At 47.6% G+C, this 24,142-nt stretch overlaps 1 protein-coding gene across 12 annotated transcripts in view; it reads right to left on the bottom strand.

Annotated features, from left to right (window-relative positions):
• The window catches only part of Abcc12 (ATP binding cassette subfamily C member 12), a 76,319-nt gene extending 52,498 nt beyond the window's left edge, over positions 1-23,821 (bottom strand). For 8 of the 12 annotated variants that reach the window (XR_005496627.2, XR_005496628.2, XM_008772375.4 and 5 more), the window contains exons 1-9: positions 23,694-23,821; positions 15,567-15,735; positions 13,906-14,061; positions 11,174-11,321; positions 10,658-10,894; positions 8,349-8,522; positions 7,773-7,920; positions 3,506-3,654; positions 814-921 (exon numbers count right to left, since the gene is read on the bottom strand). Coding sequence is in view for 10 of the 12 variants with exons in the window: in XM_008772375.4 (XP_008770597.1) it covers positions 814-921; positions 3,506-3,654; positions 7,773-7,920; positions 8,349-8,522; positions 10,658-10,894; positions 11,174-11,321; positions 13,906-14,061; positions 15,567-15,685 (1,239 nt within the window). In the remaining 2 variants the exon portion in view is untranslated. 12 annotated transcript variants of the gene reach the window in all.
• Positions 23,822-24,142: the final 321 nt, after the last annotated feature.

Raw genomic sequence — 24,142 nt, 5'->3', positions numbered from 1 at the left:
TTACACCCATCAAATGCCATGCTAGCAACTCACTTATAAGCACGGAGCTTACGAGGGCCCCTGGTTCTGTACCAGAATGAGAGCTCCTAAGATGAATACTCTGTCTCTCTGTCTCTTTCTGTCTGCCTGTCTCTCTGTGTGTCTCTCTATCTGTCTGTCTCTCTGTCTCTTTCTGTCTGTCTGTCTCTCTGTGTCTCTCTATCTCTCTGTCTCTCTGTCTGTGTGTCTCTCTATCTCTCTGTCTCTGTCTGTGTGTCTCTCTATCTCTGTCTGTCTGTCTCTCTCTCTGTTCACCCCTCCCCACCTCCTCTCCTGTCCTCTCCTGTCCTCTCCTGTCCTCTCCTGTCCTCTCCTGTCCTCTCTCCTCTCCTCTCCTCTCCTCTCCTCTCCTCTCCTCCCCTCTTCTCATTTCTTACATGTCTCCGATTGTCTTTGGTGAACAGAGTGGCTCAATGACAACCCTGAGGTGGTACGTGTCCCTACACTCATCGAGGGACAAACTGAGGGTGGAGTCAGTGCAGAGTCAGTGGCACTGTTGGAGAGAATGAGGCTCCCACCTTGGACGGGTTGTGGGAGGTTAGGAGCACACCCTCTGTCAATAAAGACTCTCGTCATGTCCCCCCCACCAGAGCATCTCCTGCAAAACCTTGGCCATTCATTCTCTCCGCTGCCCACTGACTCTTCTTCATGTCCACACAGCTGCAGGCACGACCCAGGCCCCCAGTAGATCTGAACACCATCCCCATCTCCAAGCATCACCCCAGGCACCCCAAAAGTGAGATCTCTGCCCTACTCACCCAGCATTACTTATACCTTCATTCTCCTTAGAGAGACACTGGCTTCGGCCACTGCTTTGACCGAGAAAGGCAAGATTGCAATTGAAAACTTCATTACATTAAACATGGCAATCACACTAAATGCCTGAAGGAGGAAACAGAGAAACTGCAAGTTGCTTTAGCTCCAAGCTGCTCTATCCATGGGAGTGGGGAGGGAGGGTGTCATGCTTACTAACAGAAGAAGCAGTGGCACAGTTGGAACTCACAGAGGAATGTTTTTTTCATTTCACGGCTCAGAAACCATGGGCTGGCACACTGGGAGCAGTGGCTTTTTAATCTATTTTGTTTTGGGAATTTTCGCCAAAAAAAAAAAAAAAAAAGGTAGGGAAACATATACCTATTTGCCATCCAGACTATCTCCCAACTGATCATCTTCATACATATCCTTATTCACAACAAGTGTCCTTATTCAAACCAAGACTGCTGATTCAAAGCCTTGTCCAGGTTTGCCTAACTCACTTTCATCTAGGCCAAGTCAGAGTTATCTGACCCTCTGGGGCCACAGCATCTTTCTGCAGAGCACACAGATCCAGAGTCACTGACTGTCGGGGTTTCCCCATTGACCATTATCCCGTATCCTTGGATAATGGAGATCCTCGGTAAAGACAAACTTTCTTCTTTCAGCTGGTGCCCTGGTGGGCAGGGCTTCATCTCTCAAACACCATCTTCTCACATGTCTGACTTTCATCTAGCAGCCTCTGTTTACCCCACTTAAGAAATTAATAACACAGCTTCCTCTGGCAGATCCCAGGTGACCTTGACTGCTGCTGAGCAGGCCCTGTAGGCCCGTCCCAGGTTTGAGCGAATTCTACATTGCTAAGAGAATAGCAGCAAAGGCTTCTATCACATCTGCTCCTAACCCTCGAAATCCAAAAGTACCACCTTGGCACAAATAACAGCAGCAGCAACAACAGCAACAAAAAGTAGATCTCAATGGACAGTACACAGGCTACCTGACTGACCTGGAAGCCAATCTCAGGATGCCATGACCCTAGCAGAGGAAGGGAAGCAAACGGATTCTGAATCAGGAGATTTAGTCTGGATCTTGGCTTTCTTCTAAATTATCATGTCAGAAAAATTAACATCATTTGGTTTTTCCTTTCTTTGATGTAATAGAACTAGAGGGTGTGTGCATGTGTGTGTGTGTGTGTGTGTGTGTGTGCGTGCGTGCGCGCATGTATATATGTTTGGGGACCATCAAAAGCAGTCACAATAATTGAGCAGCGCTCTGCTCGGGCAGGACACTATTGCCACACATTCTGGCTTTGGGCTCCTGACCAAGTCCAAAAAGTCTTACAGTGAGAGTGAAATGGACCCAAAGAGCCTGAACTGACATCGCCCCTCTCACGAACAAAAATAACGTGGGTGTTGATGGGATTGACAGAGGATGGCCAAGCAGAAGCTCCTGCTTCTCCTCATGACCTCCCACCCCACCCTGACATCCTCGCTTGGGGGTGCTATGTTTCCTCTAGGAAGTTAGTTATACCTGATCCCTTGCCCTATCCCCCCCCCCGCACGCCCCCATACTCCTCCCTTGCTTTTGCTGACTCTCCTCCAGCTATTTGTCCTGTAGACACTTGGTTTACTACCTTAGTTGTGTTTTCTTCAATTAAAGCCAAGATCCGTTTCCCCTCTAGCTCAACGTTCTTTTATCTTTTTTTTTTTTTTGGTTCTTTTTTCCAGAGCTGGGGACCAAACTCAGGGCCGAACCCAGGGGAACCCAGGGCCTTGCGCTTCCTAGGCAAGCGCTCTACCGCTGAGCTAAATCCCCAACCCCCTCTTTTATCTTTTAATGTTCTGTTCTCTTGTCAAAAGCTCTCATGCTTCACATCCATCCCCCTTCCCCTCAGAGGCTTCAACCCACACCCACATGCTGTGGGTGGAAGCAGGTCATATAGAGCATGTAAGGAGTCCCCAGGCCCCCCACCCTCACCCCATCCTGACGATTCATTCCCAGGGTAAAACTACTCACTCACCCCCTCCTCCCAGCTACACTGACAGGAGCTACAACCAGGCTGCTTGTGGGCAAAGGAAACAAAGCCTGGGATGGCCAAAGGCTGTTGACAGGTCACAGCTGGGTAGTGGGAGAGTGAAGAATTCAACAGATTAGGCCCAGCTCTCAAGCTTGGAAGAACCCTGACTCTGGCCATAGCCTGAAAATCCCTTTGCTTTCTCCTTACCAGAGAACAATCTAGAGCTCCCCTGTTTGTAGCACATACCACAGGAGGGAAAAACAGCCAAGCAGCCAAGTGCGCTCTAGGTCTCCTTTATACCCCATTCCCAAACCGGTGGTCCCACCCCCTACCAATTCACCAACTGTGCTCAACTCTTAACAGCCACCTCTGCCCTGCATGGACAGAGTCAGAATAGTGGGCAGATCCTCCCGAGCTCAGCCCAAGCACTCACAGGCATACGGAATCAGAGTCTGGTCCAACCACTCAGTGGTGGTTACCTAGAATGGGCAAGGCCGGGGGCTCAACCTCTAGCACGGAGCAGCTAAATTTAACTCTAATTAATTAATCCAATGAAATATCCTGGCCTCATTTGGTATATTGCAACTGGGGGTTCTGATGCCGGCCAGGCACAAGAGAGATGATGGAAAGGGGCTTCTCACCAGGGGCTCACCAAGGATAGGGTGCAAAAGTGGCCTGGTTAGAGGTAACTCTTACCACAGGGGCAGTGAGTGTGCGTTTCAGGAAAATGTGGCAGGTGAAAGTAGACACAATGGCTATGGTAGACACTATGGGAGCCAGGGCTGAGTTCCCACTTTGGACGTATCCAGCCTTTTCCAGTAATTTTTTCTCTCTCTTTCTTATGTCTGCAAAAGAGAAGGCGATCAGGGAGTGATTTTATGCTGCAGGCCAAACTCCAGCCTTAAGAACTGCTCCCAGGCTGGGGAAAAGGCTCAGCAGGTAAAATGTTTGCCGTACAATTGCAAGGACAAGAATTTGGGCTCCCAGAGTCCACATAAAAGCTGGGCAGGAAGGGTCATTGACTAGAATCTTGGCACTCAGAAGGCAGAGAAGGGAATATCTGGGGCAAAACGATTAGCTGGACAAGTCAGAATCAGCAAGTCCCAGGTTCAGTGAAAGACCTGGCCTCAATGGACTTGGTAAAGAGTGATCAATGAAGGTGTCACCAAATGTCACCTTCAGGCCTCCACACGCCTGCACCCATACATACACAAGCATGTATACATACTGCATACTGCACATGCACACTTGCTCAAAGAGAAAGAAAAATGTTCTGGCTTGAATGAGAATGACCCCCCCCATTGTCTCACATGTTTGAATGCTTTGTCCTAGTTAATGGAACTGTTTGAGAAGGATGAGGAGGTGTGGCCTTGTTAGAATGGATGTGGCCTTCCTGGCAAAGGTATGTCACTGGGAGTTGGCTTTGAGGTTTCAAAAACCCGTGCCAGACCCAAACTAGCTCATCCCTCTCCTTGCTGCCTATAGATCAAGATATAAACTCTCAGCTACTGCTCAAGTGCCATACCTGCCTGCCTACCACCGTACCTCCTGCCATGCCGATCATGGAAAAAAAAATCCTTTGAAACTTCCCAATTAAATAGTTCTCCTCAGAGTCCTTGGTCATGATGTTTGGTTGTAGCAATAGAATAGTTAACGATATGAATGAAAATATATGAATTGTTTCTGCCTGATTCTTCTCCAAATGAAGGTGAAATGAAACATTGGATCTCCAGGACATGAACCTAGCAGAACCAGGATCTCAGTGCTCCTAGCTGATGGTTTGCAAGGTCCCTGTCAGCCCTGATACTCCATAGATTGAGTCACAAATCAGATTCGACAGGAGTCTGACAAGGATTCTGCAAGACAGGGATGGGCACAGTGAGACCAGAATAAGAGTGTGGAGAGTAACAGGATGGAAAGGCCCATCCGGGCCCAGGGAGCCTCATCTGAGTGGACCTTCAACTGCCCAGACTCTGTGGTTGAGCTGTTATGTGCTTGCTCCCTAAGTTTAGGTGCAGGGAAGAATCATAAGCATCTCGGAGCCACAGCCATGTATAGTAGCCTGGAGACATTCAAAGCGTGGCCCTTGCCAGGTGTTCCAGGAACAGACACAAAACTTCAAGAGAATGCTACGTCTTCACAAGTATTCCCTGATGTTTATAGTAACCAGCCTAGTTCTAGCCTCCATGGGCACTGTAACAGCACAGCTTTCTTACCTCACTGGATCCCACATTCTTCTATCCACTGTGACAAGGAGAAGACAGTATGGTGCCTTCTGAACAGAACAGGACCTCAGCAGGAGATAGTGTTTTCCTTTCAAGCATTGAATCCAGGGCTCTACTGTCCACCTGCCTTTTTCCTAAAGAATGCACAGTGTCCACACCTTTGCACCTACTGGGGGGTTCCCCTTAAGCCCTAACTCCCAACCTTCTCTCAGGCAATTTGTGGTACTCTCCCAGTTTACCTGACATAATGGCGAATCATAGGTTCAGTCATTTGGGAGGTTAGTTTGGTGTCTACTATGACAGGTGCTGTGCCAGTAAACAGAGTCCTATCCCTCTCCCAGTGAGGAAGATAGGCAATGAGGAAAAACGGAAATAAATGCCTACAAGCCCACCAACTTGGGAGGTGGGGGCAAAAGGATCTTGGCTTGGAGGCAAGCATGGGCTTCACAGTTAGCTCCAGGCTAACCTGAAATACTGTTGCAAAAGAAAAACAGCAACAATGATAATAAAAACTGAGTGAGATGATTTCAAATTGTGTCTAGGGGCTGGAGAGAGAGCTCAGCAGTTAAGAGCACTGACTGCTCTTCCAGAGGTCCTGAGTTCAAATTCCAGCAACCACATGGTGGCTCCCAACCATCTTTAATGGGATCTGATGCCCTCTTCTGGTGCGTCTGAAGACAGAGCACTCAGATACATAAAATACTCAAATTGTGTTTGGTCATCAGAAAGAAATAACCAGAGCTAAGGGATAAGAGGACACTGGTAGGGTATGACCAGGTTTGAAACACTGGTCCAGGTGGCCTCCAGAAGTCAGGGATGGAGAGGGGACCGAAGATCAAAACAAAGTCAAAATGAATGTCTAACAGAAGGCCAGGCAGTAAAGGGGCTTGAAGCAAGGAGGAGCATGGGATGCTGCTCTAGAAACAAACAGGGGTCCTCATGACTGGAGTAAAGGGAGCAAAAGTTATTAGAAAACAAAGTCATCAGAGGTGAGAGCTACTGAGCCAAATGAAGGACTTCACTAGAGAGACCTAAATCTGAACGATCTAAGTGAGCAGAGACCACTGATGGATTTCTAGCGGGGGAGAGGCATCGGCTGCTTCTACCTCTGTGTAGTCTCTGAGAAGAGACTGGCTTGGACCAGGGTGGCAGTGGAATGGAGAGAAGCAGATGGGTTCTGGATTAGTCTGGAGCCCTGCCATACTCACTAGCCTTTCGGTGGAAACCCTTTCCTAGCCACTGTGTAGTGGCTCCCCTGGTCTGCGAGTTGTAGGAATTGGATCTAGAGCCACTAAACCAAGACTGACTTGAACTACCCTGAGTTGGGCTAAGTTGAACTAAGTCCAGGGGAATCAGAATAGAGTGAAATTAAATTATATCAAGTTCAGAATATGAAGGAATTATTTTTATATTCTTAAAGAAGTCCTATTGAATTGCTGATGTCCCAGATAGGAGCTCTCTCATCGGTGAAGGATGACACGAGTTCTCTTATGTTTTAGGAGCAAGGTTTAGTTGTTTGACACGAGCTTTGCTTTGCTTTGGTTTTGTTTTGTTTTGTTTTGTTGTTCTGTTTTGCAGTTGAGGGACACAAACCTCAAAATCCTCCTCCCTCATATCCTGGGAGCTGGAGGTACAGACAGCACATGAACTAAAACATGTTCTCTAGAACCGGTCTCTGAAACACAAGCACAGCTTCATCCCGAATTTGTGCTGATGCACAAGTATGGAGGTGTGACTCTGGTCCTTGAGTGACAACCACCTAAGCTACATCAGCAAGTCTGTAAATGTATCTGCAACTAGGATTTGCATTTAGAGTTAATATGACCTCAAAACAAAATAAAAACAAACAAAAAAATCACCACCACCATCAAGAGAACAATCTACAAATGCATCCTCATGTCAGCTCAAGAAACATTCTGTCTGTGGGTCATGTAAGTACAATAAAGCCACTGGGAACAAGGAGGAGATAGATCTGGGAGTGTGATCTGTATGTGAGTGTGTATGTGAGTGTGTATGTGAGTGTGTATGTGTGTACATGTGAATGCATACATGTGAGTGTATATGTATGTGTATGTATCTATGTGTGCATGTATGTGTATATGTGTGCATGTGAGTGTGTACATGTGTGGGTATGTATGCGTGGGTATGTGAGTGAATGTGTGTGTGTTTATATGTGAGTGTATATGTGTGAGTGTATGTGTGTGTATATGTGAATGTGTGAGAGTGTATGTGAGTGTATATATGAATGTGTATGTATGTGTATGTGAGTGTGTATATGAATGTATGTGTGTATGTGTATGTGAGTGTGTATATGAATGTATGTGTGTATGTGTATGTGAGTGTGTGTATATGTGTGTGTATGTATGTGTGAGTGTGTATGTGTGCATATATGACTGTAGACATCTAAGTCAAAGAAACAGCCTGACACAGCTCCTTTACTGTTCCAATATGTTCGTGGATTATTTTTGTAAGGGTAACTAGCCAGCACCAGGCTCCCTGTGCCCCAGAAAAGGCAAAACCATATGCCACTCACCCTTGGGTTCATTAGAACAGATGCCTGGGTTTATTACAAAACTGCTACAATCCTTGGAAAATTTCTTTGACCTATAGAGCACCTTAGGAGGCCCCCTCAGCACCTGCCCTCACTGCAATGCCCGGCCCCTGCAGAATTTGAAGAACCCCTTAAGAGAGTGCGCTCCGTCTATGTAAGTGCTTCGCAAAGCAGCTGCTCATCTTACCGTGAATGGTGTTCATAAAAGATTTCTCCCAGGCATACATTTTAATCAGTTTGATGCAGGTCAGAAACTCATTCATTGTCTGAACCCGCTTGTCTGTCACTGAAATTGCTGATCTTCGGAAAGCTGAGTTGAGTTTGGCCATAAACATCTGAAATCGAGGTACAAACAACTGTGTTCAGGGAGAACTGCTGAATTGCACTTGGCCTAAAAATCCAGGGATCGGAACACAAGTGCCAAACAAAGTTCTAAGGGGACTTGGCGGAGATCTTCGGTCCTTCCTCTGCATTATGGCAGCTGACTTGGCCTGGAGGAAACCACTGGGAATCTGATATAATGACATGCCAAGATGCAGGGAAGGAAAGTAGGAACTTTGGCAGACTGCATAAGCCTCCCTCCTCCCCCCAGAGCACTCAAATTCAAGTTCTTAGAGAACAACAGAGGACCAACTGAAGACAGAACACCTGTGTTTATAGAGAGGGGTACGGGCTTCCGGTGTATTCCCTCCGTACAACTCAGTGAAGGCGTGTATGCCGGTTACAAATGTCAAGTGTTTTGCGTTGCACATCCCAAACTTACCTGGATCGGGATGAATATGAGATACACGCATATCCCAACAAGAGCGGTGGACCCCAGAATGAAAAAGGCATACACGGCACAAACGACCATTAGGATCGGGATGGTGGCTGGCAAAGGACAAAACAAGGCAGCCTCAAACAAGGAATAACTATCACTCGATAGTACATTGAGTACCTAGAAAGAAAGCACACAGGTTCAGGCTTGGGACCCTTCACGAAGCTCTGATTGGCAGGAGGCGGGATCAATGTGAAGAGTTGTGTGGTCTCTCTCTGACATGACTTTGGAGGGCTAGTTTCATAGAATTGAGGATCCCAGAGATGAGAGCTGCAAAGGGTTACTGGGGGTTTTTGGGTATCATGCTGAAATGCTGTTTGTGTCTTTATTAACACAGTCCAGCTTTACTCAAGGCAGCAGCAGACCCAACTAAAAGACTACTCTTCTGATGGGCATGGTGGCACAGGCGTGTGATCCCAGCACCTGGAAGGTGGCGACAGGAGGAATTTGAGTTCCAGGCCAGCTTGGGCTCCACAGTGAGAGTCTTGTCTCCAAATCATCACAGAAGGAAATGGAGAGAGATGAAGAAGGGGGAGGATGTGGAGGAAGAGGAGGAGGAGGAAGGGGAGGAAGGGGAGGAAGGGGAGGAAGGGGAGGAAGGGGAGGAAGGGGAGGAAGAGGAGGAGGAAGAGGAGGAGGAGGAAGAGGAAGGGGAGGAGGAGGAAGAAGAGGAGGAGGAAGAGGAGGAAGGGGGAGGAAGGGGAGGAAGAAGAGGAGGGAGGGGAGGAAGGGGAGGAAGGGGAGGAAGGGGAGGAGGAAGAGGAGGAAGGGGAGGAAGGGGAGGAAGGGGAGGAAGAGGAGGAGGAAGGGGAGGAAGGGGAGGAAGGGGAGGAAGGGGAGGAAGAGGAGGAAGAGGAGGAAGAGGAGGAGGAGGAAGGGGAGGAAGAGGAGGAAGAGGAGGAGGAGGAAGGGGAGGAAGGGGAGGAAGGGGAGGAGGAGGAGAACTCTCTTTCCCTTTTGTGCAAAGACTGTGGCCATGTGGCTATGGGATTGAAAGCAACATGTAAGCCAAAGCATGGAACGAGACCTGGGGAGAATGTCTAAGGAGAGCTGAGCTCAACCCTAGGGAGGCACATTATTTTTGGTTTCTTCTCCTTCTTCCTACTGACTTTCTGAAAAGGGTTAGGGTGGTTGGATCTCTTACAATTGTCCTGAATCGTTAGGGGAGGCATGTGGTAAGGAGGAAATGTTGAATAAGAGAAGACTCTCAAAGCTTCCCTCTCCCAAACCCTGAATTGCCATCTTCCAAACCCCTTTTAGATAAAGTGAGATAAAATTCTTCTTTGCTATTTTTTTTTAAAGAGTCTTGTGTATCCCAGGCTGACCTCAGATTTGTTAGTGTAGCCAAGGATGACCGTGAATTTCATCCTCCTGCCTCTAGACCCTAAGTGCTGGAATATGCAGGCAGGAACCATCACACCTGGTTCATGTGGTGCTGGGGACGAAACCAAGGGTTTCGTGTTAGGTGGGTACTGTTAGCTGACCTCTGTCCCCAGCTCTTGTTTCCCTCCATTCAGGGTCTACTCATAATTGGCATAAGATGGTTTGAACCGTGTTGAAGGAGCCACTGGGAAACAGAAGCAACTCTTTTCACGGAGGTTATTTTGAATAAGTGGCAAAGATTTTATTACCAAAGATTAGAGGCTTAAGACAGTGTCAATTCTGAGGTAGAAGGCACATGATTGCATTCTATTGGAATCTTACACAACTGGAATTTTTTTTCCCAGAAGGGAACAAGTTCTCACTACATAGCCTAGGCTAGCCTCAATTGTTCCATTGCTTCTTCCTCTGTCCTCTGAGTACGGGGATTAGAGGCTCACACTACACTCATCTTTTTTTTTTTTTTCCAGAGCTGGGAACCGAACTCAGGGCCTTGGGCTTGCTAGGCAAGCGCTTTACCGCTGAGCTAAATCCCCAACCCCTCACTACACTCATCTTTACCCATCAGTTTTACCAAATACCTATAGTGTGATCTATACAGTCCTATTGCCCTCACCCGCAATCAAAGGGGTTGAATGACACCACCCTCTATCCCTGTGCCAGCATTTCAAACTCCGCAGCTCAGATGTGAGCCCTCTTCTGTCTCACTTCCTGGTGTTGTCTTGCATCTCCATTACCTCACTTAACATGGAATTTGCAGAATATGAACGGCGGAAAAGGAGGCGGGGCCGGTACTCCATCCCGGAAGCACCGCCCGCACGCTCTCAGAAACAGGGCCCACTTTTCAAATGTAAGCTCCTCCCAGCCCAGCTTACCTCGCCTGCAGAGATGTGGGTTAATGTCTTGAAGGACAACAGATTTTTGAAAATTAGCGTGGACAGGGCCACCTTCAGTCGAATCGCTGTGCGGTAATTTATGGCCCAGGCAAGGGCCCAAAAGAGGACTTTGGTAAACTCGGTGGCAAAAAGGGCCAGACACAAGCAGATGCTGATCCCGATGTGTCCGGAGGAGATGTTGGTAACGTGCTGGAGGATTTGGTGAATGAGAACTGTCTGTAAAACAGTACAGTGGAGAGAAGGGAGTGCCGCTGGGCGGAGCTCCACTCAGGAGGCCCCAGATGACAGCAGGCTGACTTTACAGGCAGACATTCTCATTAATTTCAGCGCTGGTGGCTGTGCTTGACAAGAATTGGCTTTGTGGAAATTCACCCCCAAGGAACACAGAGATAAAGACAATGAACTAAAGCCACTGACTCATAGAGGAACTCATAACGACATACTTTACCCAGCTGGGGACCTAGGATACTATTCGGAAGAGCCAACCCCACTCACCGGCCCTAAGGCTGCCATGATGATGCAGAGAATGTTGGCTACAACATCCATCAGAACACGGGTCCTCTGGAATTTCCAAACCACACGGCCCAAAGAGGCCCGCTCGGGCCCTACCCTTTCTATTTCTTCATCCCAAAGGATTTGGAGTCTGCAATGAAAGAAAAAGGGGAGGGGGAAAGGGACAGACAGTCCATATCACCAATCAGCTGGAACTGCTTTGGCGGACGAACCGTGTGAAGGTGCATGGCACAGCCCTCCACCCAGGAATTGATGCCTTCGGGGAAAGTAGCATTTCTCTTTCTTCTTCCTCCAGACAAGTAAATAGTGGGTAGACTGGTGGGTGGATGGGGGCGGCGGGCGGGTGATGTTCAGTCAGAGGTGTTGATAATATCTGCACTAGGTGCCTCCCAAGTCCTTGCCTCATCAGCCTCTGTCTACAATACCCATAGTCATAAGAAGACCAGGAGCCATGTGGGGCCAGTGTGATGACATGATTTGCATATCTGAAAGATTACTTGGTGGCCTTGAGCATGGTTGGCTGTGGGTATTCAAGTCAAAAGCAAAGGACACAGGACACGAAGGGCATTAAGCCAGAGGTACAGTGCTGGCAAGTTAAGAGGAGATTCAAGGACAGGGGGCCGGGGGTGACAACAGGACCTGATGGTGGATTAGATGTGGGAAGGAAAGAGAATGAGAACCAATTCTAGAGCCCTGGTTCCCAGTCTTAGCAACTGTGAGGATGGGGTTAACAGAGACTTTAGGAAAGAGGAAGAGTATCATGAGGCTTGGACTGAGGGTCAAGAGGGTAACAGTAAGCTCTTGCCTACTATATGTAGCTATGGATTCAACACACAAGCAAAGAAAAATGAAAAGCCTACACCCATGTAAACCCAGATGAGACACCCTGCACTCTAGATACTGAAACGTGTGAGGCATCCAAGTGCTACTGTTGCTGCTGAGCTTGTGGAATTCAGATTCCGAGGAGAGGTCTGGGGCTGAGCTGGGGGGGTCATTGGTCAGCATTGATTTGATACTTAATCTCCTGGCCTGAGGGAAATCAGACGAGAACAAAGGGTAGCATCAGAGAGAAGATAGTCTAAATTGATGTTGGGAAGGAAACAATTTTTTTAAAAAAAAATCCTGATGAATATCACTAACCAGAAAGCAAGATTAAAATCTAGCACCCCACCGACCCTGATCTGGCCCCTCAAAGCTCCCTGGAAACCTTCTCAAGACTGTAGGCAAATTAGCAATAGCTGACATTTCTTCAGAGCAGGGAGAAGGGGTAGGTCAATTCTTCCCATGGAATTAACAGCAAGACCACAACTTGCACTCAACCTCTTGAGTATATATTCCAGCATGTGTCATACTTTGGGCCATGTGGTCAAAGTTAGGGAAACCCCCAGGAAAAAGAAAGATGGCAGCTTTGAGGACCTTCCCTTGGTTAAGACATTAGAGGTCCTCAGGAGCCATTTCAGTGCAACGATTAGAAAGAACGAAGCTTGGGACCGTTGAGATGCTTGCCATTAACAGCAACTGTGTGACAGCTCACAACCATTTGTAACTCCACGACCTGACACCCTCTTCTGACCTCCTTTAGCAGCAAGTGCATGCATGGTGCTCATACACACGTAGGCAAAACACTCATGAACGAGATTGATGTCTTTGTGCAGATATGAACAAGTCTACACAATTTCAACTAGAAAAAGCAACTGTGTTCAATTTTTTTAAATATTTGTTTGTCTTTTTGTTATTTGTCTGATGCATATGGGTGTTCTGTTTGTATGTACAGCTACACACCAGAAGAGGGAATCAGATCCTATACAGCTCTATAGACAGTTGTGAGCTGCTGAGTGGGTGTTGGGAATTGAACTCAGGACCTCTGGAAGAGCAGCCAGTGTTCTTATCTACTGATCCATCTCTCCAGCCCCATGTTCTATGTTTTGACTTCAACATAAAAAGCAGAGCCTGGACTTGAGGAGGCAGAGGCAGGTGAACCTCTCCGAGTTCTTAGGCCAGCCTAGTCTACATAGCAAGTCCTAGACCAGCCAGGACTACACAGCAAGGGCCTGTCTCATGAAGGAGAGAGAGAGAGAGAGAGAGAGAGAGAGAGAGAGAGAGAGAGAGAGAGAGAGAGAAGAGAGAAGAGAGAAGAGAGAAGAGAGAAGAGAGAAGAGGAGACATCTTTCTGCACACAATGACACAATGGTTGCAGGGATTAGGAAAGATCAGGCAGAATCGCCAACGTGTTAATGATGTCTGCCTCTGGTAAAGGGACAGAGACAGTAGGGAATAGTTCCACTGCTTAAACATTACTAAATCACATCAATTAGTTGGAAGCAATGGTACACTTTGACAAGTTAAAATTGGCGAATATGGGTAGTTTGCAGTACGGACATACAATGGTGATACTTAAAAAACAAAAAACCAGAAATGATTTCCTAGAGTTTCATGCAGCAACCCAGGAGGGGCCCAAACAGCACCGAGTAAAGCGTGTCCCCAACTACTTATCCTACAGCCACCCCGGCATCACATTATAGTCCTCTATGTCAGCACATTCCCCAGAGACTGGGGCAAGAAATGCAGGCAGTCCGGTCCACATCTCATTGAACAGCCACCACCAAGGGTCAGCAGCTCGCGTGGGTGTCAGTTTCCACAGGGGTGTCAAAAGCAGGTGAAGAGACTCTGGGAACCCCTTGCTCCCAATGCCACTCCCTTGGTGACCCTGGTACCTCTTGGCATTGACATCCGATGAGTCGTAAGGAGATAGTGGGGGCAGGGTGTCCACGGTCAGCGTGTGCTTGTAACTTCGAATCATCACAGGTGTGAGCCAGGAAAACGTGGCGAAGGACAGCAGCCCCGCATCATCCACAGGATTGGGTGCCAGCCTAGAGCAAATTAACACTCTCAGGTTCCTGGATGCTGGGCTCCCTGTCCTCATACCCCGGCTCTAATCTGCAATCACAGCTACATATGGAACCTGAGACTTGCAATCATTAGCCCTTGGGTAGATCTTGGTCGAGCTTACCCCAGCTCAGGAGAGCAGATGGTGAATGGTGAATGTTCAGGAGATAATGCAGGTCAGCTGTTAAACACAGCCGACACTGAGTAACACACATTTAACTATGTTGTCCTGAATCAAAGGCGATCATACTCGAAGCTTAGCGCTTCCTAATTATTATTAGATTATAACCTAATTATTTTTGGTTATAGTCCTTAATATTTTTATTGGACTATATTTCAAAAAAAATGTGTTGAATGGATTTGCACGTCATCCTACATGGGGTTCGCTCTGACTGTCCCGATTTTTAACAGACATTCTGTTGAAGTGTGCATTTACCTCACTGTCCCTGTCCTCTGGGGAGCGCCCCTCATTTATTTACCATCTTTGCGGTGGAGATACCCAGGGGTGGGGAGCTGCTGTACATCTCTCCTTCTTCACATTTAGTGCTCATGTCGATGGCAAGGATATGGTACTTGACGCCGTAAAACTTGAAAAATATATGGAGTGAATATGGTCAAACTGGAGTGCATGAGTGTGTGCAAGCTGTGTGAGTCCGTGTGTGAGAGAATGTGTGTGTGTGCGTGTGTTTGACTGTGTGAGTGCATTGAGTGTGTGTGAGAATGTGTGTGTGTGCGTGTATGTGCATGTGTGAGTGTGTGTATGTGAAAGAGAGAGACACAAACAGGGACTGAGAAACTGTTGAAAATAGATAAAATTTGAGGCATACTGTAAGTCCAAGAGATACCACTTGGCCTTCTGTTACTCAGCAAAGGCAGTGTTGCCTGGTGTTGTGGCTAATGATATAGGAAATAATAAATACACTGAATTGTTGCGCATGTGTGCTTGGAAGTCGCAGAACCCTCAGAAGCACATGCACCTTGCACAGCAGATACCTGAGCAAACTGGTCAAGACCACCTGAGACACCCAAACCACCTCAGCCCAGGTTGCTTTGTTACTGGGTACTAGTGAAATTGTAAGCTGGGGGGGGGGGGGGGAAGCATTGCTTTCTTTCAGCTGTTAAATGGTGAGGTACTTGGTTGAAAAAATAAAGGCTGACTGCTGAACTGCAAACATTTTAACCTCTCTCCAGTTGCTTCCCCATCAGCTGAAGAGGGGACCAGAACTTTCAGAGTGGTTGTAAAGAATAGAGAAGCTGGACTAAATTAAGTCGTTAATAAAAAGTTTATTTGCTGTGAGCAGTCTAAGCACAAGAAAGGCTCCCATCACATGAGCTGGTATCTCACAGGAAGAAGCAAGAACTCAGTGATTCATAAACAAGCAGACAGATGGATAGAAGGACAGACTTACGGAGCGGCCCATGGCAAGCAGAGCGCGGACCATCCGTGGGGGCCCTGCCCCGCGCACCTCAACTTCTCCTCCTGGCTCACCTTGCATAGGGTCGCATTGGGATCATGGTTTTCAGGCTGGGATCATATCTCTCGGCAAAGGATCTCCGACGGCCTCTGCGATCCAGGTCTGAGATAAGGTACGGGTCTTCGCCCACCATCTTGATGGTGTTCTGGAGCCCTGGACTCCTGGCTTTGAGACACGTTCACTCTACAATCAAAGATAAGGACGGTCCACTGAGAAATGAGGACATTGGGGGTGGAGCCGAAAGCCATTGTTTCGGCCTCTTTGCTTGTTTTGAGTCCTCGGGCCGGTTTTACCATTGCTCTCAAGATCTAAGAAGGTCGGTGGTATCTGACCACACCTCCTACCTCCTACCTCCACCCCAGTTGAATAATCACATCTCATTTCCTTCCTCTTCCTATGTACAGTTGTCTGGGAGTCATAAATCCTCCCGGAAGACTTCTTTGAGGGTCAACCCACGGGCAAGGCTGGTTCTCAGCCCAGCAAGACAGACCCAGGAAAAATGGGTTCACTTTCTGGGTTTGGGTGAGCTCAGTTACACAGATATCTTTATTCATCTAGCTCCTCCAAGAGTTTATACATGCATGTAACCTCCACCTGGATACCCACGGGGTGCACAAAGAACTTCCACAAGGCCACCCCACAGGACCAGCCATGTTGGGACAAGTTCATGTTCCCATTGATTCTGTGACCAATGCCCCCAGTAAAACTCATAACCTAGATGGGGAGAACATAGTCTGCCTGGCCTGCAGATCAGCTGCCCCCATTTGTGGGGATCCCTGCAGCAGGCTCTTCAGATCCTAACGTCCACCCCTTTTCTGAGCCCTAGCTCTGTGCTAGCCCTGAGTTCCCACGACATTCTTCTCCCCGGACACAAGAAATAAATGCCTCTTTACTGCTAAGCTATGTTGAATTGGCTTCCATCTGCCTCAAATAGAGGCTGCACCCATATTGTTACTTATACACAGGGCTCAGATTTCAGCGATTTCTCTCTGGAAGGTCTTGTGGTTAAAAAGCAATTCTGATCAAAGGTGTTAGTGGCCAGTAAATGACTGGTGAACCATAGCCCAAGACGGAGGTGTCCCTCCGATGGACTCACACAAATGCCTCACTATTATGAAGAGAAAACTGAGCCCAGGAAAAGGTCAAATGACCTCCTTACTCTCAGAGTGAGCTGTACAGTCCCATCTGTGACAACCAGACTTAAAGAAACTGAAGCTCACTTTCCCCAAGCTTCCGGTAACCTTGGGAAATTGTTCTTATTTGTCCTATATTACAAGAGGCATGCCTCTAGAACAATATGCCTCTCTCTCTCTCTCTCTCTCTCTCTCTCTCTCTCTCTCTCCCTTTCTCCCTCCCTCCCTCCCTCTTTCTGTCTCTCTCTCAAAAATCTGAAAAAAAAAAAAAACCCTCCTCTATCGAAACCTGGAAAATCTTTTCAAGTAGAAACTGACACATGAAGCCAGATGGGAGAGGCACACATTTCATGTGCAGTAGATCTGCTCGCAATCTCTCCACTCAGTAAATGAATATTAATGACCGGAATACCACAGACACAACTCCAGAATCCTAATTCAATCGGGAGACAGAAATTTCCAAAATGTCTAAACCTTTTGCTAATATGGGCCCTGCCCTCTCTCGAATGTCAGCCAGGCTACATGTATTAATGTCTCCTGAGCAAAGTGCCAATCCCTCCTCACTGCGCCAGGCCTCTGTGCGTACACCTGAAGCAATCTGGTCCCTCCTTCCCTTGGCCAATTCCTGCTCAGACTAGGGTTCCAATCCCAACTCTCCTTTGCTGAGGACTTTTCCTGTTTAGCTAAACAGACTGTGGGCTTCGTGTCTGTCTCGTTAGCGTCAACGCCTAGCCCCTCCCTGTACCTATGTGGTGCATGTGTGTCACTTGAGATTGATAGTGACAAGTATCTGAGAAGTTTAAAACAGAAATGCTCTCCTTGAAGAAAGAAGAAATAGCACACAATAGCAAGGTTACACTGCAAATCAGGGCACAGCGTATGCTCTGGAAAATGACACTAAAGTAAGGGTGGTGGTGAAGCTAAGAAAACACAGAAATGGAGGGAGGGGAGAGGAAGAGAGGGAGGTAGAGGAAAGCGAAAGAAGAAGAGGAAAGGCAGGGAGGAAGACACTAAACATTATATAAATAGTCTATCACACACATACCTAAAAAGCAGGCAATGAGGAATGGCGAAATTAAAAAACAAAACAAAACATAAGAGAAAAATAGAAGATAAAAGGAGGGCCAATAGATTTAAACCAGATCATTATCACAAATTATATTGGCTGTATGTGAACCAAACCTTTCAGTTTTTAAACACAGAGATTGTCTGACAGGAAATAAGATATGCTGTCTGCAAGAGACATGCTTTAAATATGAAGGTATAGCTAGTCCTGGGGAGTGAGTGCCTGTAATCTTTGGCTATTTAGAAGGCTGGGGCAGAAGGATCATAGATTCAAGTCCCCCCTAACTTAGCACAACCCTGTCTCAAAGTGAAAGTAATAACCACCAGCATAGGAGACACAGCTCGGTGTTAGGGCTCCTGCCTAGCATGCCCTAGAGTCAACCCAGAGCACCACTGGGTAAGTAGATATTTACACAAAGCAGCTAGAAAACTCCAATGAGACAGAAAAGGAAAACTCCAACAAGACATAAATATACAGAAATACGTTAACGATCTTCAGAAAGGGAAGTGGTTCTTAAAGCAAAGGTAAAATGTCAAAACGTCAAAGGCTTGCCTATGGACATTACCCTGAAATCACAAACTTGTTGATCAGAAGACACCATTTGTTAAAAGTTTAAAAAAAGAGAAGCAATGAGCTGATGTAGATACAGCCCTTTAACTATGACACATATGTATAAACCATTTATTAAAGATTTCACAGGCCAGTAATGGGTGAATACTTCAGTTAGGAAGCTAAATAGAAGATGTAGGGAGGCAGTGGACAGAGGAGCTCACTGAACATGGGAGCCGGGTGCAGTGGCACACAGAGTCCCCTCATTGAGAGGACAAGTCAGGACTGTGTTTGAGGTCAGTCATGTTACATACTAAGAGCCTGTCTCAAAACAACAACACACTCTTTTTAAAACACACAGGAAAACATGCCTGGCCCCTAAGTTGCAGAAATGTTTAAAACTACAACAATAGCTATTTCTGACTCTTCAAGTAGGCAATGTCGCCATACATACTGCCTGAAGGTTGCAGGTCTCGGCACAGGTAAGGAGCACAGACGCTCTTAAGCCCTGCTGGTTAGAATGTAAACTGTGCCAATGGTTATAAATCAAGTCGGTATTATCTTATTGGTCAAGTTCAAGATTATCTTAGCAGCACAGCCAGCGATCAGGCATCTGTGGCAGATGACACCGACTCCCTGCTGACACAGTTGAACATGGAGTAGCCTAAATTTTGCAATCTGCTTCACTACCGCCTCCTGACTCTGCCCTTCTTCTCTCATGCTTCTTGGTGACAGTACTGAAATGCAATACACAACACACAAGCAGACAACCCTCAGAGGGTGAAATCTCATGAAAGAAAGAAAGAAAGAAAGAAAGAAAGAAAGAAAGAAAGAAAGAAAGAAAGAAAAGCAATTTTGATGGCCTCTCCAAGAATGTTTGTATAGCGGCTCTTTGCCAATTTCAACGCGCACGGATAGGAAAACAGCTTAAACTGTACACGGTGGACGCAGTGTATTACCACTTAAAACTAAAGACAAATGAAGTAGGCTAGCACACATGATAAAAATGAGAGAGGTGGGTAGGGAGAGGGAGAGGGAGAAAGGGAAAGAGAGAGGGAGAGGGAGGGGGAGAGAGAAGGAGGGAAGAAGGGAGGAAGAGAGAGAGAGGGAGGGAGAGAGAGAGAGAGAGAATATGAGAATCTGAGAAAGCAGGTTAGCAAGCTGAACAGTGCTAAAGGCTTGAGGTTTTCTCCTACTCTGTAGACAGAGAGTTGACAGGGCCCTGGAGTGAAAGACCACAGGACGCTTCCCACTAGGCTTCCCTTGTGCCTATGAGAAATCCCTCACAGCCGTCTCTACCTGAAGCTCCATCTCTGTAGTCCTCTCCTAAATTTTCTGCATTCACAGCAATCTCACACTCTGGTCTTCTCAACCAAATGCCATCCAGCCATAACCACAGATTAAAGAAGACCCCAGGGCCTGGTACTCCCTCTGCTCTGTCTTCCAGCCACGCCCCTGTGATAGTCATATGGGGTTCCCCGACCAGCCACTTCCACAGCCTCTCTGACTTCCAGGTCTTCCCCCATGTCCACTCCCTGCTCTGTGATCCTTCCTGATTAGAGGGGGGGAGAGCTTATCAGGTAAAGAAGAAAAAAATAATAATAACCAAGAGTTCTGAAAGCAAGCACCCATCATTTCAAGATAGAGAATTCCAGAATCTAGGAACTGCGAGAACCAAGAAGAGACAGGCACAGCAAAGAGCCTCTTACATATAATCCCTTTCCCCTGCCCCACCCCCAGGCCAAGGTGACATAGCCGCCACTCGAGACAGCTCTCAGGTCATGCTTATGTAGGAAATGCATAATCTGATCTAAAGGGAAGGCTGGACACACCCACGGGAGCTCTCTGCAAAACTAGCTGGAGCTCTTGAGGACCTCGGCATCATGGAAGATAAAGTGAGGAAATGTTCCTGCTCAGAGGAAACCGACGATGGAGTAGCACCATGTGGCATGCTGAACAAGAAAAACCACATTAAAGGACTTGAATGGGACAGCCGGAGACGTTTGACAGGACTGCGGACTGGTGGCAACATTAAGTTAAAGTCAAACACCTCGCCTTTGATTGCTGGATGACTGGAGATACTGATCATTTTGATGATTCTGGTTACGTAAGAATCCATATTCTTGAAAAATTAGTATTCAGAGGGGATGCAGCAGATTATGCGAGACTTTCAAATGAGTCAATAATGATGGTAAAAGCCAAGCACGGGGACGCGCACCTGCAGTTTGGCACGGGGCACAGACCGGGGGTCCAGAGGTCGCAGACAGCACTAGTAAATAATGCATGCAGAGAATATTAAAGTCATCCTGGTAGCTTGCTCTGTCTGAGTACAGCTGAAATTTCTTATCATTATTCCTGTCATCTTTCTGTGACTTTGAAATCATCTTAAAATGAGGAGTTCAATGCTTTTTTTTTTTTTTTTTTTTTTGGTTCTTTTTTTCGGAGCTGGGGACCGAACCCAGGGCCTTGCGCTTCCTAGGTAAGCGCTCTACCACTGAGCTAAATCCCCAGCCCCAGAGGAGTTCAATGCTTTAAGAACCGGTTGCCGTTGCCCTGTGAACCCCGGCTGGGGTCTTAGGGATCGGACAGACCACACGATGCCTCTGCTGTTTGAAGGCAATCATTGTGTTTTGTTTTTTTGTCTTGTTTCCCCTTGTTTTCGGCTTACGCCCAACCTCTATTCCTCTCTGATCCAGGCTCGACTTTTGTCTCTTCCTTCTTGACCAGAGCCTTCCTGCCTTACAGAGGACTTCCAGTTTAGAGGACTTCCGGTTTCTCGTTCGCCTTCTAAGTGGTGGAGGCTCCTGTCAGCAACTAGTCTAAGAGGTCAAACATCCCACAATGCCCAGCACCAGAAGGCCATAACGTAGGAGACTGGTGCTGGGAAGTTGTTTCCTTGAACACCCCCCGGGGCCTGCCGAGTTATGGTTTCCTAAAACATCCTGGAAGCTCTGCAGCTGGAATGGTATTTTACTAAAATTGGCGGCCCGGGGTGAGGGGGAGTGAGAGTCTTCAAATCAGGAACTGTGCTTTGGCTAACGTCTCTCTCCCGTCTGGCGTGCCATCCTTTGGCAGGAGCAAGAAGCTGCCTAGAGTGAGGAATCTTTGCCAGCAGTCACAGAGAAGCAGGAGCAGCTCTGATAGAACGGGCGTGGGGGTGTGTGTGTGAAGGGGGGTGTGTGGGCGTGGGGGTGTGTGTGTGAAGGGGGGTGTGTGAAGGAAGCTCGCTAAGTTAGGGACCCTGCAGCCATCGTTCCTGAGGACCCTGCAGCCATCGTTCCTGAAGACCGGCAAGAGATTGTGAACGGGTCTCTGGGCCCCTTGCTGCATTCAGGTTAGGGATCCTAACCTAACTTCAATATGCTGGGCAGGCAGAAGCAGAGAGTGTTCTACCTAGAGCAAAGAGCACAGGCATAGACAATTTAGAAGTCCATTTTATATGATCTGCATAGTTGATTTTTTTTTCAGTTGTAAAAAACATGTATTAAGAGTAGCACTTAAAAAGAGAAAAAAAAAAAAAACAACAACAAAAAAAAAAAACCCTCCTGCTTTGCCAAAAATCTCAACAGCTCTCATAGCTATAATCAGACCCTGCAAGAAGCAGGCACAGTGCTCAGCTGCGCCACAGCCTGTAGCTCTGCCTCAGGCCCCAGGCTCTGAGGTTCTGGGTTGCTTAACCTTTACAGTCACAAGAGCACTGCTGCTCCCCTCGAACTGGCTTTGTCTGCCTCTGTCCTTGACTCTGTTCAAAGTGGGAGGAGAAAAGACGTCTAGAGGGCAGCTTTATAGGAAACATCTTCTACGCCCACTCCTGTGCTCTCTCACACTCTTTCTTGCCTCTCTAACTCAGACCTCTTACAAGGGCACATTTCAGATTTGAATTCTGGTGTTGCTTAACGTCTACAATGGCCACCTGCCTTGGTACTCCATCAATCCTTTGTGGGGGCAGCTTTTACCTGAAAACCCTCCCAGGATAAAAGCCACTGTCCTCATCTCTCCCCATAAATTCTCTCGTCTCCCTCCCTGTCTTCCTCCTTTCTTCCCTCTTCCGCTCCTTTTCTCCCTCTCTTCCTCCATGCCGCTCCCCGCCAAGCCCCATCTCGTTTTCTGGTGCTAGGGATTGAATCCAAGACTTGACGCATGCTACTGAACTACACTCCAGACCAATAAGTCCATTATTAGTGTAAACTGTCTGATGTCTCATATCCCACCTCCGAACTTCCTTCAAGACCTGAGCTACCTCCATTCAGAGGAGACCCTTTAGGTGGCTTTCCTCAGGTCTGCCCCTGCTTCTTATTAGTCAGTCATATTGGCTGTCCCCAGCACCCTATGGCTAGCCAGCCCACAATGCTAATCTTGAGTGATGAGAAGTTGGCATCAGAATTGGGGGCTGATGGAAGGAGAGCCAAGTGAAGGCCGGGCCACAGATAAGCAGCACAGAGGCCGAGGGAGGTCTATTCAAGTCTTCTCAACCCTAAAATGGTAGCTCATGGTGGAATCGCCAAAGAAGGTCACCCACTAACATAGAGATGGTCTACCACGACTGAGCAAAGGAAAGAGCTCCCATTGTAAACCTATGAGAACCACACAGTCGTGCCACGTGAATTTAAGTTCTCCCTTCAAAAAAGGCTGATCTTTCGGTTAAATTGTGAACAGTACTCTGTGAGCATGCATGTGTGCCTCTGTGTGGTGGTTTAAATAGGTTTGGCTCATAGACTCCTGTGTTTGAATGCTCGGTCCATAAGGAGTGGGTGTGGCCTTGTTGGAGGAAGTGTGTCACCGTGGAGGCGGTCTTTGAGGTCCCAGTGTGGCACGCAGTCTCCTTCTGCTGCCTACAGGTCCAGATGTGGAACTCCCAGCTCCTTCTCGAGCACCATGTCTGTTTGCATGCTGTCCTATCCCTTGCCATGACGACGATGAACTAAACCTCTCAAACAGTAAGCCGGCCCCAACTAAACATTTTCCTTTATAAAAGCCGCTGTGGTCATGGTGTCCCTTCATAGCAATGAAACCTGGACTAAGACAATGTGTGTATGCACATCTGAAAGACTAACTTATTCAGTGTAGGTTTCCGCGCGTCACAGATGTTCAAATCCTGTCTCGTTTCTATTTTTTTTTTCTCTTACATTCCACAAGGCTCCAAAACTAGGGCTGTCCCAGGCCCCTTTCATCTCTGGAAACCCCAAGCCATGGCTTCTTCCCACAGGGGCAGACAAGGTCATACATGTGCGGCGCAGTCTTACCTAAAGATGGGTGACAAAGGCCCCTCACGACTAAACAGAGGCCATGAGTTGCAACAGAGGTGGGCTTTACCTGCACAGGGGAAAGCAAGTTCCTACGATGAAAGAGAGAGGACGAGTGACCAGAAGCCATGGCCCCTTGGCCCTTCTTACCTAGCTTCCTCCTCTGTGGACCTCAGGTTTCCTTTCCCTTGTCCCACCTGCTGGGAGCCCTCCTCTCCAACTGCCCCATTCAACTGCCACTCCCACCACACCTGAGGAGGGAACTCTGAGAGAGCCAACATTCCCTCAGGCCCACATTAAAGGGCACTGCCCCATCCCAGGACTGATCTGTAGGACACCAGGCGCCTGCAGTGAGTGTTGGAGCTCATAAGGCTAGGTTGGCCTAGCCTTGCCTCCAGCTTGTCCCAGCATACCACTGCCTATGAGCAGATGAATCTTCCTCCAACCCCCATCCCATTGCTTGATGAAACGGAAGAGCAGAGGTCTCCCATAGTGACTCCAGCACAGGTCAGCCCAGCTGAGGTCAATGCCTACATCTCTGTACTGTCACTCTAGGCCCTGTACATTTTTGGCCCCGTGTTCCCCCTGAAAAGGCAACT

The sequence above is a fragment of the Rattus norvegicus genome, chromosome 19 (genome assembly GCF_036323735.1).
Source record: "Rattus norvegicus strain BN/NHsdMcwi chromosome 19, GRCr8, whole genome shotgun sequence".
Classification (NCBI taxonomy): Eukaryota; Metazoa; Chordata; class Mammalia; order Rodentia; family Muridae; genus Rattus; species Rattus norvegicus.
This window is presented reverse-complemented; position numbering and strand designations above follow the sequence as displayed.